The 22,769-nt window shown below is 49.9% G+C and overlaps 1 protein-coding gene across 1 annotated transcript in view; it reads right to left on the bottom strand.

Annotated features, from left to right (window-relative positions):
• LOC149325696 (uncharacterized) overlaps nucleotides 1-22,769 on the bottom strand; it is a 343,155-nt gene that overhangs the window by 217,432 nt on the left and 102,954 nt on the right. Inside the window, exon 6 of the mRNA XM_089564368.1 lies at nucleotides 4,521-4,750. Coding sequence (XP_089420494.1) covers nucleotides 4,521-4,750 — 230 coding nt within the window. The remainder of the gene's footprint in view (nucleotides 1-4,520; nucleotides 4,751-22,769) is intronic.

The raw sequence follows: 22,769 nt of genomic DNA, 5'->3' as shown, positions 1-22,769 counted from the left end.
TTGTGCATCTTGTAGTAAACCAGAAGGAAAAATGAGCACAAGTCAGGCACAATAGCTTGGGGTTGGTGAAAAAGTGCAATTAAGAAATCAAACTAAAGAGTGGAACGCATACGCGCTGCGTATATTGTATTGAAAACAAAAAACAGCACTGGCAATTTTGTTAGATTTGCTGCCAATTAGGAAACCCTTTTCATTATATAAAAACATGGGGCATTGAGTAGCAATGTCACCGGGAATGTTAGTATACGTACAGTCTTTGTCAAAAGTTTAGAGCCCAGGGGGTTCACTTCCAAGCTTTATACTGGGACTCCAGGAGCATTCATGGAAGTCCTACCTATTGCAGGAGGCAGTACCAGAAATATTCTCATGTCCAGGAAATTTGGAGCGCTAGAGATCCATTAAGAGCGACACAGTGTGGCTCAAAAGAAAACCCCCTGGGCTCCAAACTTTTGACAAAGGCTGTACATGTGCATATTCCGATCATCCATTTCCAGATCAAGGTAGTAATGGATACTACCAGGGTTATAATGAGGTAGTACAAGTGTAGTAACTGCCAAAAAAACGTAGTAACAGCAGAAGTTACTACCTTGTTACTACTTAATTTTCTTTCCAGTAGTAACAAGGTCGTAGCAACATAGTACATCGGTAGTAGGGGTTAAAAAAAGGTTGTAACAGCATCCGTTACTACGTTTTCACTACCTTTTTTTCTAAGAGTGCAAGGGTCAGTTATCTCACCCCTACTCTTCAACATAGCTATGATAGGCCTAGCTCGAAAACTAGAGAACATCGAAGGCATCAGGCATGCAATGTATGCTGACGATATAACAGTCTGGACAAACACGGGCTGTCTCGGAGAGAAGGAAGAAAGGCTACAGCAAGCGGCCTCTTGTGTAGAGCAATACCTCGCAGAAAGAGGACTCTCATGCTCGACCGAGAAATCGGAACTGCTGAGAGTCTGGAGAGGCAAGCAAAACCGGACCGTCGCAACCAACGAGGACCTAAAACTCAACGTCTACATAGAAGGGACGCCCATACCCGAAAAGACAACAATAAGAATTTTGGGCATGTGGGTTCAATCCAACCAGCGCAGTAATCACACTTTTACCCTACTGAAAGCAACAACGCTACAAGTCGCACGCATGATCACCCGCATCACCAAGAGGCGGCATGGCATGCGTGAAGAAGACACACTAAAACTAGTCAGAAGCCTAGTAGTTAGTCGAATCACGTACAGCCTACCCTACCAGTGCCTCAACAAAAATGAAATACAACAAGCGGATGCCCTGCTACGCAAAGCGTATAAGACAGCGCTCCGACTACCACGCAACACGTCTACAGAAAAACTCATGGCCCTGGGATTACACAACACCTTTGAGGAGCTACGAGAGGCGCAGCTTGAGTCGCAAACACTCAGGCTGTTGCAAACAACGACAGGAAGAGCGCTCCTGCAGAGGCTCGGATACCGCGAGCAGATGCGAGAAATGTCGAGGACGGCAACGCTTCGCAAGACCCTTAAGGTAGCGCCAATACCAAAAAACATGGATCCCAACCTCCATCGAGGCAGAAGAGAAGCGAGGGCCGAATTCATCGAGAAAACATACGCTCCTCAAGCCACGACCGTGTATACAGACGCGTCTTGGAGAGGAGGAGATACCAAAATCGCTGTAGCGGCGGTGGTCGATTCGTCTTTACGCGAAATGACCAGCGCGTCTCTCCGAGGCTGCACAGCTGCAGAGTCCGAGGAAGTAGCCGTTGCTCTAGCGGTGGCGGAGGGCTATAGAACCGGGCGGTCACTAACAATACTTACGGACTCTCAAACAGCCTGTCGAAATTACATGAATGGCAGGATAGGTCGCCACGCGCTCCGTATACTCCTCGCAGCGAGTGACAGAATTAAAAACCGGGAAGAACAAAACGACAAGATCCGACACAAAATTGTGTGGGTACCGGGGCACACGGGGGTGGCAGGGAACCGAGAGGCCGACAGGATAGCTCGAGGATACATTACTTTCCGAACTTCCGACGAGACCGCGGAACTCGCGCCAGCACCCAGGGAATATTCGGCCATACTACAAAACTATAGAGGCAGAAGAATGCGATATCCCCCACCGCACAAATCTCTCAGCAGAGAGGGAGCTGTCACTTGGAGACAATTACAAACAGGCTCTTTCCCAAACCTACATATACTAAACAAAATGCACCCTACGATATACACGAACAAATGTCCCTGGTGCGACGAAAAACCTACACTATACCACATCACATGGGCCTGCCAAAACATAGACGTGGTCCCCAAAATACAAAACCCGAGTGCGGAGCATGCAGTGGGAGACTCTGCTGTCCAGCGACCGCTGCGAAGACCAACAAGGTCTGGTACAGCGAGCTCAACGGGCGGCAGTGGCCAGCGGAGCCCTGGACTGAGGGCAACCGACCACTGATTAGAGGCGGACGACTTCGACAGAGAAGGCTCCTGGGGGTAGAACCAAGACGTCTCTGAAGATGCCCCCAAACCGCAGGAAAAACCATTAGTGTAAATAAAGTTTTCCCTTCCCTTCCTTCCTGACCCTCTTCGGATTAATTCAGTGTTGAAGAACATAAACGTTCACACTGATCGCATCTCACAGAATTCGCCTCTCGCTGCTCGTGTTTAATGGGATGTAAAATAAGCCTCGAAAAACAGCAGAAGAGACTTAAGCGTTACTCGTTCCAGATAGACGTAACAAGCTAGCCCCGCATCGTGTTTTATTACTTCGCGAAAAAACTTTATTCCGTCTGTGCACTACTGTGATGTGCACACCAAACTGTCGAGGGATTTTTGGAACGCGGCGTGTCGGCAGTAGTGCGTCGGACAGCGGAGCGCCGTGCGCGCCGGCCCTTGCGCGTGTGCGCGTGCGAATGCTGTGCGCGAGGCAGGCACGAGGAGCGGAGGGCTCACGTGTCAGCAAACCGAGGCGTAGAGGAAGACACCGCACCGCAAGTCTGGCCATTCAAGCATGGAAGGGGCAGCTGTCGGACGTTGGGTCCGTGCTGCCGATGACTTCCCTTTAATCATCGACGCAAGATTATTGAGCCTCATTCAAGCGTGGAGGTGGCAGCCATCAGACTTTAGGTCTGTGCTGCCGTGGACTTCCCTTGAATCAACGGCGCAGGCCTACTGCGTCCCTTTTGAGGTCGGAAGAGGCAGCAGATGGATTGAGGGTCCTTGCTGCCAAGGCTTCCTTGGTTAGGCTGCGCAAGCCTACGGTGTTTTGGAACGCCGTTAGCAGGACCTGGCTACGGTTTTCCTGCTGCAGCTGCCCAGTTCTTGGGGGCGGCTGGCAGGAGTCCGTCAGCGTCTCTCGTGTCCATCTCGGCTGCTCATCTCCTGGCTCTCTACCATCGCCTTCCTGAACGCAACGTCAGCGACGCATCGCAAGTCGCCAGCCCGCGTCCTTGCTGCCTGCAAGGCATTCCCGCTCCACCTGGGACGCTCTGTATCGGGTGAACTCTCTCCTTTTTATCACGCGTGTCTAGTGTGTGTTTTCCTTGGTGTTTTTGTTCCTTTTATTGGCTTCTTCCCTTTCACGTATAAACACGGCTTCGTTTTGTTTTGTTTGATTCGTTTGTTTTCTTCGAACCTGCATGCGAAAGCGTTCCCCTCCAGCCGTCGGGGACGCGTCTCCCCGATTCGCGACAACTACGCACGTATTGACAGGCGAGTTGGTTCTAACAGTTTGCAGAATCAGGAAAACTGTACGCCGTGCAAATTACAGGCTATAACAACTAAAGGTTTAATATTACAGCGTTTCGTCCTCGAGGTGCAGCAAACGGAGGCGAAAGCTGAGAGATGCTCTCAGTAAGCTCAGGCGGCTAGCATACAACACATTTATTAAACCCAAGTTCGAGTATTCTTCACCTTTGTAAGACCCATGCATAAAAACAGACATTTATCACCTCGAAGGAGGAGGAAAAGCGGGGAGGTTAAGCGGTAGATGAAACCAGTTTGCTTCCCTGCACTGGTGGTTAGGAATGAGGGGATATAAAGGTGAGAGGAGAAAGGGGGAGAAGAGAAAAGGCGCAAGGGAAGAAAGACGATCAGCTTTGTTTATAACAAATACAGTAAATGCCGACTGCACTAGTGAAAGCAAACTACTTCTGGCTGCTTCAAGCGCGCGGAAAGATGTCCCGTTTATTATTTACAGCACAGCTGTTTAAAAGAGAAGCTGCGCATACTTCAACCCCACATTCGTAAGCAGTCATGCTGTAGATGAACACCCCAGACAGGAGGCCATTTCTTGAAGATGACATTTTGCAAGGACTAAAACATTAAAGCAGTTCTTTTTTTTTCCACCAGCCGTTTTTCACCTCAACTCTCTTCCAGCTGTGTAGTTTTTTCATGCCTTTGAGCACCGTCTCTTTGATTGATCCACTGTTGTATAAATACGTAGTTTTGCACTTGGCCCCGTGAACTGCCTTTTGCATTCCTTCTAATACCCCTCTTCGGTGAACAGTATATATGTTTGAATAATTGAGACCGCCACCTTTCCAGCTGCCAGCGCTCCCCGTTGGCCACGCGCCCGGCCAGGTACCAGTCGAGCAGGGCGAGGCTGGAAGAGGAGGCCGACAGCAGCTGCGCCTCCTGCGTCTGGAGCAGGCGCGCGTCGGCGAAGCACACCGTCACGTCGGGCAGCACGCACAGCAGGGCGCCGTCGCCCACCGTGTACCTGCAGCGCTGCACGGACGCCTCGCCGGCGGACTTCGAGCGGTACACCTGCGAGGCAGCGCACGCACCGGACCCGTATTAGGCGGGGCATTACATTCATTACGCATTTAAGGAGGCGCTCTGTGCATGTCGTTCGTGTTACTTCGTCTGCCCCTCCCTGCTTTTTTCTTGCGCAAGGTATGACGCTGGGCGATGCGTAAAGAATATGACCTGTGTAGAAAAACTACAAAAAAGCAGAGTTTTTAATGCGGTACTGTAGGCACGATACAAAAAACAGTTAAACTCACTCAACAGCCCAATTAGGAAAGCGAATTGTAGTGTTACTATTAGCACGAACTTGGTCAGTCTCGCTGAAATTCAAGGAAACGCTGGGAAGTCCTAAAATCTTTTGAAGCGAAAAGCTTCACTAGGCTCGTCAACACCGCGCTTCGTGTGAGCCACCCCTAGGCGCCGCCGCGGCACACCCTTCCTCCTCCTCGCCACCTCCTCTCTTCTCCTCCTCGCCACCGGTTTACCCTTCGCCGCTGCCGCGCGGCCTCAGCCGCCGTCCCCAGAGAAGGTTCTTTCGCAAGGCGTTGCGATAACGCATGAGCGGCGGCGGCGGCCATAAAGGAGGTCGCGCGCTGCGGCGGGCGCTCCATCGCCACTTCTCGCCACCGGTTTACCCCTTGCCGCTGCTGCGCGGTCTCCGCCGCCGTCGCGAGAAGGTTCTTTCGCAAGGCGTTGCGAGGACGCATGCGTGGGCGGCGGCGGCGGCCGTAGAAGAGGCGCAGACATTCGCCATGGAAGGAAGAAAAGAAGACGCAGAAGTGGTAGCGAGGGAGTTGGCTCAAAATCTACACCGCTATCGTGGTGCTCCCAGTGCATTGTGCGCGAACTGCGAAAGTCATGACGTCAAACGAAGCATAACTGCAGCTTTTCGCTTGTATATACAGGCTTAACCAGAGCTAAGCCCCTGCCAATTTTTTTGAACAGAAACGATCACATCTCAGTCATCGATACTATCACTAACAATGAGATTACATGCGACCAGCCATTACAAATAGCCAAGGCCTTCGGCGACGCCTTTTCTTCGGACAAACTTGCTGTCGATTACCACTTAATAACAATCAATAACACTAAACCAATCATTAAAATAAACCTGCTATCAATAACCGATTGTCACAGTCCTGCCAACATGATGGCGGCAAACTCGAGTGCCAAGAAACTGTGTGATAAATTCAAGTTGCAACATCTGTCCACTGCAATTGGCTCCAGCAAGAAAGATAGCCTTGACATTTCTTTCACACCTCCACGCATAAGGTAGGTTGTCTTTTAAGGGTCATAATTTCAGAAAAAGGGACTTGTCATAAACAGATTGCCTTCTTCCTACCACAAAAAACTGCGTATACCAAAAACTGACGATCTTTTCTGTGTCAAGTCTTCGGAGCATGCCACTCGGTTCTTGAATGATCATTCTGACACCTGTTTCATCGCTTGGTTTGCTTATGCTGAGGACCTATCTTATTCCATTCTCCGAGATTCCATTCTCCAAGTGACATGTGTCCACTAGAATTTCCGAAAACGACTTTGTCACGTTGTTATCGTTGTAGCTGCAGTCGACCTTTGGCATGGGGGACGATGACTTGCATCTCCAAAAAAAACTGGCATCTGTATCCCGTCCTGTCCAGCGCCAGTTTTAGTGACTTACTTTTGGCTCGGAAAATTAAATTATTAGAAATTAAACTGGCCGGAACATGTCTGAGTAAAAGATTTAGATTTATGGATGATTATCTTGTCGGTGATGGGTTGGTCCCGGAGCAGCGAGTTGCAATGTCTAAAGTTACCCAACTGATTTGCGAAGGCCTGTGTCCACTTTTGATAACTCATGAGGTTCCGAATGGTGACGCGTCTTGGCGGTTTTTAGACCTCAGACTGCCGTTCCTGGGCGACCATCTTGTTGTGCAAACGAGCCATGTGAAATAAGCCGCTGCTACCGCTTTGTTCAGCCCACTCAAAGGCTGTTGAGAGAGTTAATGTTAACCTATGTTTTACAAATGCCCTGAGAAAGCCTTGCTTGCACACTACTGTATCCAGTTTTCCCCGACAAGTAAGCCGATTGTCCAGCACAGGATATCCGTACTCCTTTTTTTTCCTGTTTTTTTACCGCGCTGTTCTGTAAAAATTGAGGAATGCTTGCAAATCATTGGGTCATGTCATTGGTTTCGATTGCGCATTTCTTTCCAGCGCCTGGAAGCATTTGCAGGGCACATTTTCTTCCTTGCGACTCTCTGGTCAAAAGGAGTAGTGCGTGGACATTCGATTTAGGAGGAAGTGGTGATGGCAGAGCTGCAGGTGCAAGGTGTGCTGGCTCACATGCATTGCTTGCCGGGAAAGCGCGCGGTAACAAAGCTTTCGAGATCAGCAGAGTCCCCCTGCTCTGTCTCTGAGGTACGATAGAGGTGTGTAAAAGCGAATTTGGTGACGAAACTGTAGACATTCGTTAAATGTTGATTTACCTGAGAAGTTAGTTCGGCGCAGTTAGTGCGACGACGGACACTGACTACCCAAACGAATACCGCGGAACGCCGGCCAGAGAGCCCCCCGCACGGCAAGACCCGGGAAACGGAGCCAGAACACGGCCGGGAATCCACAGCAAAACACCGACTCCGTAACCTGATCCGACCGCACCTAACGAACGGAAGTGGGGGGCGCACACGGGGCCGCTCCACTGGGGAGTGGTGTCTTCCTCGCAACAAGAGGGCCGGAACTAAACCGATGGCGCCAAAGACGCAGTCTTCCCGTCGGCTCCCGGCTTCAGCAATGAGCGCGAAAATTTCAAAAACTCGCTATGCGACAGAATATTCCTACCTTTAATGCACTGTACGCCTTATTGTTGTTCGCTATATGTCGATGAGTTTATTTTTGTCTTGTCCGTCTCCTGCTTGTCGCGTTTCGTGTTCTGTGTAGTTTCTGCTACTCCCTCTTTTCATTTTTCTTTACCTTTTTATGTTTCTTTCTGCCTTTAAGTAAAGATTTGTTTTAAACCGTCGATTCCTTGAGTTCCTTCTCGATTACGGACGCACCGACACACGTGCCCCATACACCGGCCGACCGACCTTAACAAATAAACGTTGTTCAACGCTCGCTTTTAGGCCATAGGGAAGCGTAAAATTGCCCCTAGGCGTCGACGGCTTGCGCCAGGCAGCCAGCTGACGAGCGATAGTTGTGACAATAATTGGCGTCCGCGACAGGACCGGTCACCGCGTGTCGGGGCTGAGGCTCCGAACGGACTCAGGAGAGGGTCGTGCTAGTGGTTAGATATCCACTGCTTCCTGAGCACAGGCCGAGCTTGACAAACTGGTCGAGCAGGGAAGAAGCTACGCGCCGAGAAGGGAGAAATGCAGAACGCACTTGGCGCAAAGAATAAACCGAACGCGATGGTAGTATGAGAGATGCAGAGTTGGAGAGCCAAAGAGAAGAATTCAAAATAAGAATGGCTTTGCTTGAAAGGGAAAAGGAGGTGCTGTTGTTGAGGCGGGAACCCGCAAGTGCCTCTCTAACAGACTCTAGGTCCCGGTCGGAAGCGAGAGGGGCGGCGCAAGGACACAAAGTGAACCCGCACAAAGTTACGCCTATTTTCAATGAACAGCGCGATGACCTCGCCGCCTGTTTCAGGCGTTTTGAGCTCGTGGCACAGAGCCAAGGCTAGCCACAGGTCCAATGCTTCACTTATTTGAGCCTGTTTTAGCGGCGAGGCATCATCATCATTATCAGCCTGACTAAGTCCACTGCAGGGCAAAGGCCTCTCCCATGTCTCTCCAATTAACCCTGTCCTTCGCCAGCCGTGGCCACCATATTCCCGCAGATTTCTTAATCTCATCCGCGCTGAGCGTTTTTAGTCGAATGTCTGCGCCTGATTGTACGAGCTACGACAAGTTAAAGCAAGCTCTGATGCTGCGATTTCAATTGACGAAGCAAGGATTCAGAGAGATGTTTAAGGGGGCATCACCCATGAATGGAGAAACGTGGTCCCAGTTTGTGGCTTGACTCAGGAATGCATTTTTGAAACAGCGCAACAAAGACGGGACGTGGAAACTGAGGGGTAAAGACAAACAGGCGCTGTTTCAAAAATGCATACGTACCAACTTGCCCAAATTTCTGCTTTACTCGACTGAGGAACTTCCTCGAGCGGTGGGTAGAGCTTTCCAGCACCAAGAAGGAATATAAGACTTTGTTTGAAATGATGGTTAAGGACCAATCCCTTTCAAGCTGCGCGGCACCGCTGGAACTCTTTCTTAAAGAGAGAAAGGACCCTACCTTTTAAGAAATGGTAGAAAGAGCGGAGCAGTATGCGGACGCTTACGCACGGATTAATTTTTCAAAACGGCAGGCGCTAAGGAGGGAGCCGTCAGTTAGCGCCAGCTCTGGTCAAAGGGGTGAAATGAATGAAGGGAGCAAGTCGGCTGCGACGCCGAAAGATCAAGAAATGCAGAAGTGCTTCCGCTGCTCACGCCTCGGCCACCGAGCCGAAAACTTGGGCGTTGGCAGAATGGAGGGCAACAGACCTCTTCAAAATGTTTCAAGTGCGGGCAAACAGGTCGTACTAGCTGGAAGTGTTGGGAGAAGGGTTAGGCGAAGCCAAAAGACGCCGCTGAAGAATCAGCGTCGTTGTGTATCGAGGATGGATACATTTAATTAAAAAATGAGAGAAAGGTTCCCGTTGTGGCGCCGGTCTGACTGATAAAGCTCTAAGCACGAGTGAGAAGCTTCCTGTAGTCACCGGTTTGGTGGGTAACCAAAGGGTTCGAGTACCTGGTGACACCGGGCGCGACACAGTGGTAGTGAGGAGGAGCCTTGTGAAAGGTGCCGATCTCACGGGATTCTATTCTCCCGTTTGCCTCCTCGATCGGTCGGTTCTCATGCTTCCTGAAGTTTGAGTCGACGCTGATTCCCCATACTTCAAGGGACGCTCCGTGCGAAGTGCATGGGATCCCCTTTACGATATCGTATTAGGCTACCTTGAAGGAGCCAGACATGCCGCCGACCCAGATCGCAGTTTGAACCTAGAAACGGTGGCTACGACGATGCCGTCCTCAAAAGGGTTAAAGCCACCAGGGAGTAGTAGCGCTGCGGAGGCAGACGCCAGAGGCTTCTGCAGATAGACATAATGATGACCCGGCAAACGCCGTGGTGAAGAGGAGGCAAGCCTGGGAGAAGGGACAACTAAGGGGGTTGAGAGTGCGGGGAACTCTAAAAACGGAAGCCGCGAAGACGTATGCCAAGAGCAGAAGAGCGACCCCACGCTGCGGGCATGCTTTGATTGAGTGGACCAGGTGGTACACAGGAGAAAGGGAGATAGCCACGAGTTCTTTCTCCAAGGCAGAGTTCACTAACGCAAATTCACGTCTAAGTTTGGAGGGGAATACATTCAAATAGTCGTCCCCAAGAAATTTCGGATAGCAGAGCTCCAACTTGCTCACGACGGTGTAATGGGAGGACATCAGGGCACCAGAAAAACGGTGCCCGAAGTACAAAGTGAATTCTTCTGGCCAGTACTGCAGGCCGACGCGAAACGTTTCGTCGCGTCCTGCGTCTCCTGCAAGCAGACCACTCCCAGAGGCCACACACGAAAGGCACCCCTTTTGAAGGCTCCACTCATTGAGACGTTCTTTCAGGGAGTCGCCATTGATATTGTGGGTCCACTGAACTCGTGGCCCGCTCAGGGAAACGGATACGTATTAACGGTGGTTGACTACGCCATCCGCTATGCCGACGCGGTTGCACTCCCAAGTATTAAAACAGTGAGGGTGGCCGAGACCCTCGTCGAGATTTTTTCTCGTGTGGGAGTCCCGCGAGAAGTTTTGAGCGACAGAGGCATCAATTTTACCTCGGAGGTAATAAAAGAGGTGAGCCGGCAGCTGTCAGTAAAGCAGCTACATCGACTCTTAATCATCCTATGGCCAACGATTTTGTGGAGCGTTTTAACGAGGCACTCAAACAGATGTTGAAACGAATGTGTCAAGAAAGACGAAGGGATTGGGACCGTTATCTCGCCCTGCTCCTTTCCGCGTATCGTGAGGTTCCACACGAAAGCCTTCAGTTCTACCCCTTCGAGCTGCTTTACAGGCGAAATCTAATAGGGCCACTCGCTGGACTGCGAGAGCTGTGGACGAACGACGCCATCCAGAGGAGCTGAGGACCACCTACAAGTACGTTCTGGCACTTCGCTAGAGGCTGGAGCACACCCGCAAGCAGACACATGAAGAGCTGCAGCAAGCGGGAGGGCGGTGATGGCCGCTACTACAACTTGAAGACCCGAAGGCAGTCGCTGAAGCCTGGAGATCAAGCTCTGATCCTCTTGCCCACTGCACACAACAAACTGCTCATGCAGTGGAGGGGGCCCTATACCATTATGACTCGGCAGGGGGACGTCAACTATGAAGTCGATCTGGGCCACACTACCAAAGTTTTGTTTATAAATATGCTGAAACGCAGAATTGTCAGGAAGAAGATCTGAGTGTGGCTGCAGTAGGCGCAGTGGTCTCCACCGAGGAAGCAGGTACAAATGAAATGGAAGTGCAACAGGGCAACCAGTCGCACACCTTTCATGACGTGAGCATCGGAGACCAGCTCACTAGGAAACAAAGAGGAGGAATCCGGTAGCTTCTGCAAGATTACGAGGAAATCTTCTCAGACATCCCAGGTCGCACCAAGCTACCCCGGGCAAGCTGGAACTGCAGACCGAACAACCGGTCGACGTGAAATAGTACCCTCTGCCTTTCGCAATGAGAGAGACCATAGAGAAGGAGTTTGCTAGTATGCTACAGTGTGGAATCATCGAGTGGTCTGAGTCGGCGTATAATTCGCCGCTAATAGCCATGAGAAAGCCTGACGGCACTCACCTGCTATGCATCGACTTTCGCCGTCTGAATGGGGCTCTGACAGCTCTCGCGACTGGGGGCTGCAAGCATTTTTTTTGCCAAGTTAGATTTTGCCAAAGGATACTGGCTGGTCCCTCTTTCAGCAGACTCAAAAACGAGGACAGCTTTCACTTCAAGAAACGTGTATTCCCAGTTCCGCTACATGCCGTTTGGCATAAAGACTGCCCCCGCGGTCTTCACCAAGCTGATGCGTAGCGTCCTTTCGGGGTTAGCAGGCGTCACATACTACTACGACGACGTTCTCATCGCCGGCGCCACAGGGGAGGAGCACTGCACAGCTCTCCGAGAAGGGTTTCGGCGGCTAAAGGCTACTGGATTGACCGTCGAACCGCCCAAATGTGAGGTTGGATTGAAGGAAGTCTATTTTCTGGGCCACAAGATTCGGTCTGGAGAAATGTCACCTCTTCATAGCACCCTGGAGAAAGTTCAGAATGCTCCACGACCTGAGACAAGAAGCAGGTCGACTCATTTCTGGGAAAACTGGGTATTATAGAGACTTTGTTCCAGGATATGCCACTGTGACTTGTCCGCTGTCTGACCGGACCCGGAAGGGGGAGCCCACAACCATCCACTGAGACCCCGATCAGGAGCAGGCATTCGTCAGCCTCAAAAACAATTCGTCTTAAGGGCAGATGCTTTGGGTAGGGAACTCGGGGCAGTTCTACTTCAAGAACACGATCAGGTGCTCCACCCAGTGGCTTATGCGAGCCGCAAGCTGCTACCGCTGGAGGTGGCCTATTCGACCATGGAAAAAGAGGCTCTGGCTCTAGAGTGGGGAATTGAGAAATTCCACGTGTTTCTGTATGGTAGGTGATTTGTCGTACAAACGGACCATAAACCACTACAGTTCGTCAATGGCACTAAGTCGGGAAATAACCGGGTCCTTCGCTGGAATCTGAAGCTACAAGAGTATGGCTTCCGAATTCAGTATATCGAGGGCAGCGATAACGTCGGGGCAGACTACATGAGTCGGGTAGGCTAATTGTCCCAGGCGGGTTGTTTAGATTGTGGTCACACCTTTCTAGTCCCAGGTTTCGTTTTTGTGTGTCCGCTATCTCGATCCCATACAGTTATCTTTTATGTAATCTTTACTGTGTCCAGTCTGATTTCATTGTGTCGTAATAGAAATGTAAGGTGTATGTTGTTATGGTGTGACACCTGTCATGTGGTGCGCGAATTGGACTTCATGTGGCCGACGAGAGTGAGTGCAGTTCACTGCGCGTGAAATGGCAAGCGTCCCCGAGATCGAGTGCAGATACTCTTGCGTGTGTGAAATGATGCAGTGCGGGGGTGAAATGATTGAATAGCCGCGTGTATGGCTGTAGGTGTTAGCTTGTAAGCCGCTTCTGAACGCTCATTACAGTTCTTTTGTGCGTGACGCGGAAGAGTTAAAGGGTTTTTTTTTCTTGTTATCTTTGTTGGTTGCGATTTGTCGCTGGTCAGTACGTAGCAAACTGTTATGGTGTAATATTCTTTAGCGAGGGGGTGTGTCAAAATACATCCTAGATAGATAAATAACCGCTGTTGCGAAGTAAGGGCTATGGACTTGGCGAAGGTTAAGAATTGGGATTTTAATCACAGAATTTGACCCAAAAGTAAAGAGGGCCCCAGGCCCTTGGAAGGTACAGGCTAGCTCCCCGAGCAGCCTCCGCTGCTCGGGGAGTTGCCGCTGCAGGAGAAAGAGTCCCCTGCGTTGACTGCCGCTCCCTGGAACGCCCTGCCCACGCGACCAAGCTGCGCGTTCTCGGAAGGAAGCGTCCTCGGGGGTTATCGGTCGCGTTCTCGAGCGCCGAGCATAAGCCCCGCGTCCGCGACGAGGCCGCCTCCCTGCGGCGCCGAGGGTAGGCCGGAACGCTCACGGCACAAACAGTGTCCGGGCCCGCAACGCAACACCGCGCTTCCATTTCGATAGATCCAGAAGACACGCCGCTGGTACCGCAGGATGATGGCAGCATTGTAGCTGATGTTTCGAAATTATTAAATGATAGTGACAAACAGATTCTGAAAAGTTGCCTTACATTTTGCCCACTAAAGATAACTTCAACGAATATGAACTTCATCAACGTCTAGCAGAATTTTCTAAGCATGCGTATTGAGCAGTACTTCACTGAAAAGAAAAGAATGGGATTCTAATTCATCGACAGCCTTTTACCGATGATGAACGCGTTTTCTTCAAACCGTAGTCTCCAACCTTAAACCTACCGTAAAATTAGATGATGGGCTAGTTCGCATTGCATATTTAAATTCATAGTTTTGCGGCGGAGCGGCGCTCCAAACAAGGGAAGAAAAAGGATGAGCATAGCGCTGACTGACAACTGTAATATAGCGGCGCACACAAGCATCAGTACCTTCAGACCAGCCAGGCGCAAGCCGTAAAAGGAAAAAATTAAGACACGCATCACATCTTTATCAGAAAAACTGAAAAAATAAATTTGTTTTCTGGGTATATATAACTGAACTGAAGTATCGCTAGCGCATTGTGAACCAGCTTTTTTGATGCAATATGCCTCAACAGTCTCACGTCGTGTTTGCAGTCTGCTTCTGCTAAGAATCGTCAAGCCTGAAAAACCGTATTTATTCGCATATAGGGCGACCTTTTTTTTTTCAGAAATGTTGCCCACAATTGGTTATCGACCTATATTCGCGGTCAAAGAACCTCGACCTATATTCGTGACCAAAAAGAGCAAAAGCAGTGAGCTAATGGAGTTCCGTTGTCACGCCCGCCGTTTCAAGTAGCGCCGGCTACACTGGTACTGTACTTTGTATGGTCGCAGTAAATACACATAAAAAATGAAGGAAGCAATAGTGTTCGCAAGTCTAATAAAAACGTTCCGAACTACCTTATAAACGCGTCTAATGGCCCGCGCCCGCGTATGGGCCGCTACCTGTTTCCCGAGGGAAATGTTTTATAAAAATAAATCCTTGCAAAAGCCGTACCCGAACTTTCCATGACCCAGGCGGGAATACGCTTCTAAATGCACGCGCCGTGTCCTCTGCGATCAGCTCCGGCCGCGAGCAACGGTGCGCTTGATCGCGGAGGCCACGTAGGCGCGTAGGAGCTTCCGAGTCCCGTCCATGGATGGCGCCCGAAGCCACAGTCTTCATCAACACCATTCGGGTGAACACAGCGAATTGCTGTGTGCACCCCCATTGCTCTTTCGTCCATTTCTGTTGTCTTATCGTGGTAGATAGACAGCTTAGGAAGCAGCATATTTTGGCGTTTAAATAGGCACCAAAGCCAGTGTATTATAGTTTACAGAGGGGTCGTGATCAAAACAAAAGATCCGGCATGCATGTCGAAGCCGTAGTCGCGCATAACACATATATTAAAAATGAAAAATTTGCGTCAGTTAAAATCTAGCAAAAGTGCTAGTTCAATGGGTTGACTTATATTCGAATATTTTTTTATAATTCTCGGCGAGCCAAACGTATAGGTGTCCACCTATATTCGTGGTCGACCTATATGCTAGTAAATACGGTATTGAATAATCCTTGCAATAACTGCAGTACTTGATAAGTCTGGCACCTTCCCCATTCTTCAGATCTCTTGCGTGCTCCCGGTTCTTGACGCAACGCACTGTCTGTCCGACATACGACTTGTTCTCGTAGCCTTGATAAGACGTGACAGAAAAAGGGAGGCAAATTGGCAGACTTCTGCAAGCATTTAGAGCTATTACCGCTTGTTAAAGCGATCACAAAAAAATGACACAAATATTTTGCTTAAATTATATAATTGTGCGAAAGCATAATTAAATGAACGTTGACTTGACTTGTTAATTTACTGCTGACTTTCCAGTGTTGGCTTATCGTGTTGTTTTTTGTGATGTAAATGTTAGGCTTTTAATGCAGTAAAACGAGTAGGGCGAGTGAGAGCAATCGATGCAACACCGCTTCAAAGGCAACCGCATGAGAAGACACGACACGAGCAGCAGGCGTCCGTCGCAGCCCTGCGCCTACTCGCGTCATTCTGACGCCGGGGGCTCTCGCGTGTCGGGACGGCGGAGCGCGCCGGCGACGCGGTGTGGGTGGGAGTAGCGGCCAAGCAATCTTAAGATTGACGGTTTTCGAAAGCTGTTTCCTTACATTTATTACTTTCTAATTGCTTTCGACAAAACCTGGGCCATTCCCAGTAACTATGCACTGAGGAGTGCACTGAATGATTTTCACAAGCACGGTAAAGTGCTCCCTTTGATCTACAAGCTCCCGGTCAATCCAGCCTGCAGCTCTTTGATTAGAGGATCAGGTTCATGAATAAGCACACCTGCAGAGCGTACTCTCCCAGCGAACAAGTACTTGTGCCACATGATTTTCCCATTCAAAAATAGTAAAGAGGCAAGTAGCAAAATCATGCTTGGCATTTGCACTCTGAAAATCGTGCGAGCATGATGCTGTGTGTTATGTGTGTCATGTGTGCTAGGCTTGAGGCTTCCGGCTTTCCTCGGTCGGTTGCTGTGGCTGTGGCTGAAACGATCATCGAGAAAATGAAGCCCCGAGCTGGCAAGGCGGCAATATGGCCTCGGCAGGGTAAAATAAGGCCTGGACAGATGTTTTACGTACACAGAATCTCCCATGACCTAAAAATTTTGGCGAACCACCGCAACGTGCCGTTTTTTTTAATCAATGAACCAGCTAGCCATAACTGTCACTCTGCATCAGTTCGCTTTTTGTACTGATGGATCTTCTCTATGTGCCTTCTTGACTTTTGCTAGTGGTTGCCACATGTACCGCATGGATGCTGTTATTCCCAATCAAGAATTTATGCGCGCCTCCTGCAACCGCATTTTTGAACAGGTTATCCCGCTTTCAGATGCCTCTGGATTGCAGCTTTGTCGCATCGCTTGTGCGTAGTTCTGGATACAGCCTCGTCTCCTAAAAGACGAGGATAGTTCAGGTGTGGCTCCTCCTGGTTTGCGTCAACATGTCTTTCGGCAAGAAGTCTTGTCTGCCTCTCATGTCGAAGAATTCTTCTGGCGGGGCATAATCATACACCTTCCAAAGACAAAACGTGAGTCTTTCCTAAGCGTTCCAGTGAGAGTCCCGGAGGACCAGTACTCATGAAGAGTGTGCAAGACGTGCTGAAGCTCGGCCGAAAGTTCCGCGTTCATCCCAGAGAGAGAGAGATGAGATAACTTTTATTTATCAGCTCAAGTCCGAGCCTTCTTATCTGCCCGTTTGGTGGGCGCTATTCATCGGCGGTGGCGGAGTGGGGCCACGTGTCCCTTGGATCTGTCGGATGTGGGCGGCGAGGAGGGTGGGCTGCAGAGAGGTTGGTGGAGCGGTGCCCACGTGAGGTGAAAGTGGGGAGGCACGGAGGAAGGTATGGTGGGAGAGTTAGTGGCGCGGGGGCGTAACCAATATGTGTGAATGTTTGAGGGATGCTCTCCGCACACGAGACAGGCGGGTTTGCCCGGTTTATGAAGGATATAGTGGGGATACAGTTCGCAGGGAAGGGAGTTAGTCTGTGCCTGTCGAATTAGAGTGGCGTCGGCACGGCAAAGAAAATGGGAGGGTGACGGAAGGGTTCGTCGCATGTGCCGCAAATTTCGAAGGTGTTCGCGGCGGTCCTGTCGGTGTGTAGCGCGGTCTGCCTTGGGATTATAATGGGCTGGCCAGGCAGTCGGAGGGCCCGGTGGTATTTTTTCACGGGCCAGAGCATGAGCAAGCTCATTCTCCGATATAAATTGATGACCAGGAATCCATTCAAGGCGGACATGGAGTGTAGGGTGGGCTGTTAGGTATTTCAGCAACGTGTCTAGGTTATGGGGAAGGAGTTTTTGAGATTCGAATGAGCGTATGGCAGCCTGAGAGTCTGCACGTATGGTGATGGTGGAGGAAAGGTGGTCGTGAAGCGTAATCGCCTCTGCTATGGCCAGAGTTTCTGCGTCGGTTGAGGAGGGCACTCCTGTGTGGAGATGTGTGGAGGTGCTTCGAGGGCCGACTACTGCAGTAACTACTTGGTGCTCGAGGATATGGGCATCGGTATAGTAAGTGTCGTGGCCCAGTGCGGGTAAATGGTTCGCCGCCGCGGTGGCTCAGTGGCTATGGTGCTCGGCTACTGACCCGAAAGACGTGGGTTCGATCCCGGCCGCGGCGGCTGGAATTTCTTTGGAGGAGAAATTCTAGAGGCCCGTGTACTGTGCGATGTCAGTGCACGTTAAAGAACCCGAGGTGGTCGAAATTTCCGGAGCCCTCCACTACGGCGTCTCTCATAGCCTTAGTCGCTTTGGGACGTTAAACCCCATAAACCAAACCAAACCAAACCAAATGGTTCGCCAGGGCTTCACGCCGCCCGGGATTTAGCGTTGGAGTCATGTGGCGTGGAATGGGTTTTACAGTAAGACGCGGGAGGCTTTTCCACGGGGGAGCAGATGGTTGAAGCGGGGGTAGTTGGGAAATGGCGTGTCCGAAAAGGCTGAGGAGGTCTCTGCCTTGCTCGGAGGTAGAGAGACGGTGTATCTGGGCTCGGTGGTGTGCTGCTGCGCGTTCTTCGAGGGAGTTGAAAATGGCGGCGTCTGCGATCAGAGCATTTGCGGCGTAGATGGGAACTCCCATGGCTAATCGAGTGAAGCGACGCAGAGAGGCTTCCAGTTTGCTTACTTGAGAGGATGTGAGGCGTCGATAGGGGTAGGCGTACATGACCCTCGAATAAACGAGTGCTTCATCCCAGGATGAAAAAGACGGCGCTTAGTGCTCTTGCACTGACGACAGCGTCCGGAGCAGGAGCAGCCGAGTCGGAGAGGTGCTGAGACCCTGCCACATAAAAGCGAACGCAAGCGGAACGAATGGTAATCTTGCCAGGCGAGGAGGGCTTCTGTGTCGGGGTTGAACCTACGACCAGAAGGTCGTAACTGCCATCAGCAAGAGCTTTCAGAAATCCGATCGCAAACCGGCAAAGATCAACCAGGAAGCGCTCAGACTGCATGAAAACGCGGTATTGACAGGTCTAGCCACTTCCGTAAAAGCAGGCAAATGGGTCTTGCCTGTAAGTGTTCTGTCAACAGGCGACTCACAAGGATGAATCCCTTTTCGTACCGTCATTTCAGAGCACATGGCAAATTTTCATGCCGCAGATTCTGCTCAAATTCCTGGCTTTGCTCAGGGCTGGATTAATAAAAGTGGTGGCCCTGGGCTAATGCGCATGTAGGCCCTCTCTCCCTTGCCCTCTACAGACCCCTCCTGCCCCCAGCTACATTACTGGAATATATCGCATGTTTCATTTTTTCTTTTTTAATCTTTTTTAATTCCACCAAATTAAAAAAGAGAGAAGTGCGATCAATGGGATTCATGCAACAGTAACGTTTTAGCATTAGCTTTTCAGCGCACAAAACACGCCGCCTCTTGGAACCAGCGACATGTGTCCGTCCGAGACCGAGCGCCGGACGTCAAGGAAGAGCCACGTGGGCCAGCCGACAACTTTCGGGGCTGATTCAGATGGGCTTTTGTCCGCAGTACTGTTTTAATGATAACGCATTAAAGGAAAGCACGCTCAGCTAGCTTCCTACACTTGAGCTGAGCTGTCTTGCACCACCTAGCAAACAAAACACTCGCTAATTAGTGCCTCGAGAGAGTGTTATTACAAGTTTTTAAAATTAATTTCATTACACGATGGACTTTTACTACTGCCCTCGTGGGGCACATTTGAACAGCCCAATTTTTCTGGCTCAGTGGTGAGCGTCCTCGGCTACTGAGCCGAGTAGCCGGGTTCAAACCCAGACACACGGCGGCAGCGTTTCGATGCAGGTGAAATGCAAAAAGGTGCCCGTGTGTTGTGTGATGCCAGAGCACGTAAAAGGTCCCTATGTGGTCGAAATTATTCCTGAGCCTTCCACTAAGACGACTCTCACACCTTCCTCCCTCCCTCAAGACACGGTCGAGGTCTCCACCGAGAAGTGGAGCAGCGCCTTTTATTTCCTCAAAGACTGAAAATTTTCACCCGCCTCTACAAAATCAATCCCAAGACAAGGAAATTAACAAAAATTTGGAGAACGGTTAAGCTTCGCCTTTAATCGAGGAACGCGACAGCGTGTTGCAGCGCTGCCAGGGAGTCCACGGAACGTTCGCCATCGGCCCGACGCCTTGCAAGTCGGACAAGTCGAAAATTGTTTCTTATTTTTTAGGAAAGGAAGCAGTAACAGTCTTACTTAACTTGGAGGACAGCCGAGCTGTGCATGATACTTTTTTTTTACGCAACACTCGATTATAAGTCGCCGCCTGTTCCCCCGGTTATAGGTCGCCAGTTCGAATCCCGCCGCGAGCTAGGCTCTTACTTAACTAGTACGTTTATGCTGCTCGAAACGCTTAAACGCATGACACTATCTCGGACATTCTGCGGAAATTTTTACGCATGCCCTGATCATTTCCGCAACGCTGTGCTACCGAACGAGCTGTATACGCTGCCGCGTAGCATATGGCCCCGGCCGCGGCGGTCGCATTTCGCTATAACAGTGCACTTTGAAGAGCCCGAGGTGATCGAAATTATCCGGAGCCTTCCACTACGGCGTCCCGCATAGCCATACTTAATTTGGGATGTTAAACCCCACAAACTTAAAAAATTCACAGGGGCACTTGTTGACCTAAAGTCTGGTGAGGCGAAAGCCTTAAGCGCGGTGTTGCTGCTTGTGTCACTGATGTGTGGTTAAGATGTTGAGCTTCGCCTCTAAGACTTTAACGCGGCAGCGTCTTACAACGCTGCCAGGGAGTTCACAAGACGCCGTCGCCCGTTCGGCTCTACGCCTTGCTCGTCGGTAAATTGGTTTTTGAGGAAAGGAAATGTATCTGTCTCGCATATCTCGGTGGATATCTGAACCTCGCCGTAACAGAAAGGGAAGAAGATCGGAGTGAACGAAGACACCGTGCTCACTAGACGCGCCTTTGTTCATTCCAAACCATCGAGCTGGCATGGCGGAGTACGTCTCGCACTCCGGAGACACTGGTTCGATTCCCCAACTCCACCAATTTCCTACTGGGTTTTATTTATTTATCTGGTCCGACTAGAAAGGTTAATTAGGCTAATTGGTTAATTAAATAATAAACTAAACGCGGTCCCACTTTCTTGGAGCATCACCATACGGTCCCTTTAATTGGTTGCATGGTTACTAGCCAAAGAACAATCGGCCCCGTTTGAAGTTCGCGCACTGTGACGTCACGACCATTTCGACCAATTGAAAAGCATGACATTTCGGTCGACAACTGCTGCTTACAACGATGAGGCATTAAAGGCTTCCGCCTTAAAAACATAAACCCATAAACGATTGTTTTGATTTCCTAGCGGCAGCCGCAGCAGAAATTGAAACTGTGGAACTTCCAAGAAGCTAGCACAGCCTCATTTGTTTTTCAATTTGGTAAAGCTAAAGAAGAAAGCTCGGTTTTCCAAGAAAAAATTCTGACGACTGAATGACATATCTGTGCGAAACCTGAACTAGAACAATCCCGTGTAGCTGAGAGAAGAATTCTACTGAGCGCGTTTATTTCTTCAAGAGCCTGTAATACTCGCACAAGTCTGTAATGATACTCGCACTCCGCTGCAAACGCCGCGGTGCATTCTGGTTTCGTTTTTTCCTAACCTACTCTAATAATAGTTGTGGCACTAAAGTGTTGCGTTTCCTTATATTTGTAAGCTATGCAGAGAGCGCAATGCAAGTATTTTTCCCATCGAGCACCCCATTGCACATTAGCGGATGTATATGTGGCTTTAAAAATTATTTAGTCTATTTTCAGCGGATTATGACAGCAGTTCCAGCGGAAGGCTGGGCGGCGAGGCAGGACTCCCACCTCGCTGCTCTGTAAAAGCGGACGTTATTCCGACGCCGGGATTCTCAAACACACTACACCTTCAGACGCCGCTCGACGAAGGAATTGACAGGAAACCACGAAAACCCTTCCGCAATTGCAATATCGCAATATCCGCAACAGCGCTTCATAAGAAAGGGGGCGCAACCGTGTGTGTGTGTGGGGGGGGGGATTCTTGTTTTTTGCAGTTCGACAAGCTCTCCCGAACTGATTCAGCTAATGGAAGTTACATTAGGTGGGGGCCCGTCTCCTAGTTCTGGTTTTCTCGCTTCATAAGTGTCGCTCGAAGCTCCATTGCCCGTGCTTCCACATGGTTCCCTGCGAGACCCAACTGGCAATCTTCACTTACGATCTGCATGCTAACCTCGACCGTAACCTACAGACCGATGCATTATTTTTAGATTTCGCGAAGGCTTTTGACAAGGTACCACATCAACGCCTATTACTTAAACTAGCCTGTTTAAATTTGCACCGTAATATTCTAGACTGGATTAAAGAATTCCTAGCTAACCGTTCCGAGTTTGTTTCTCTTAACAACCATAACTCAAGCACTCTCCCTATAACATCCGGCGTTCCGCAGGGATCTGTGCTCGGCCCGCTTTTATTCCTAATATATATTAACGACCTGGCGCCACAAGTATCGTGTAAAATTCGCATATTCGCCGATGAGTGTGTAATTTATTGTACCGTTTCTAACATTTCTGATCAAGTGGCTCTTCAAAATGACCTCAAACGCGTCCACGAATGGTGTGACCTCTGGTTAATGACACTAAACGCTAAAAAATGCAAACTCGTCTCATTTCACCGTCAACGCAACCCCCTTATTTTTTCCTATACAGCTGCCAACTCATCTATAGAAAGCGTCCAATCGTTCAAGTACCTCGGTGTAACACTCTGTAGCGATATTTCTTGGCGAACACATGTGCGATGTCAGTGCACGTTAAAGAACCCCAGGTGGTCGAAATTTCCGGAGCCCTCCACTACGGCGTCTCTCATAGCCTTAGTCGCTTTGGGACGTTACACCCCATAAAACCAAACCATATCATCTGCTAACAGGTCTCTAGTATTCCTAAAACGTCATCTTCTTCATGCACCGCAGCACGTGAAACTTCTAGCTTACAAAACCCTTATTAGACCTAAACTCGAGTACGCCAGTCCCGTCTGGAATCCAAACCAAATATACCTAACAAATGCACTCGAATCGGTTCAAAACCGCGCCATTCGCTTCGTTCATTCTGCATATTCATATACGATCAGCGTTTCATCTCTACAGAATAATTCCGGTCTCGAAAGCCTTGAAGCTCGCCGTCGCGTCGCCTGCATGTGTTTGCTCCACAAGTTTTTCCATAGCACTC

The sequence above is a fragment of the Amblyomma mixtum genome, chromosome 10, assembly GCF_055824585.1.
Source record: "Amblyomma mixtum isolate Tamu chromosome 10, ASM5582458v1, whole genome shotgun sequence".
NCBI classification, from domain to species: Eukaryota; Metazoa; Arthropoda; class Arachnida; order Ixodida; family Ixodidae; genus Amblyomma; species Amblyomma mixtum.
The sequence above is the reverse complement of the archived record's forward strand: the minus strand, read 5'-3'. Positions and strand labels throughout refer to the sequence as shown.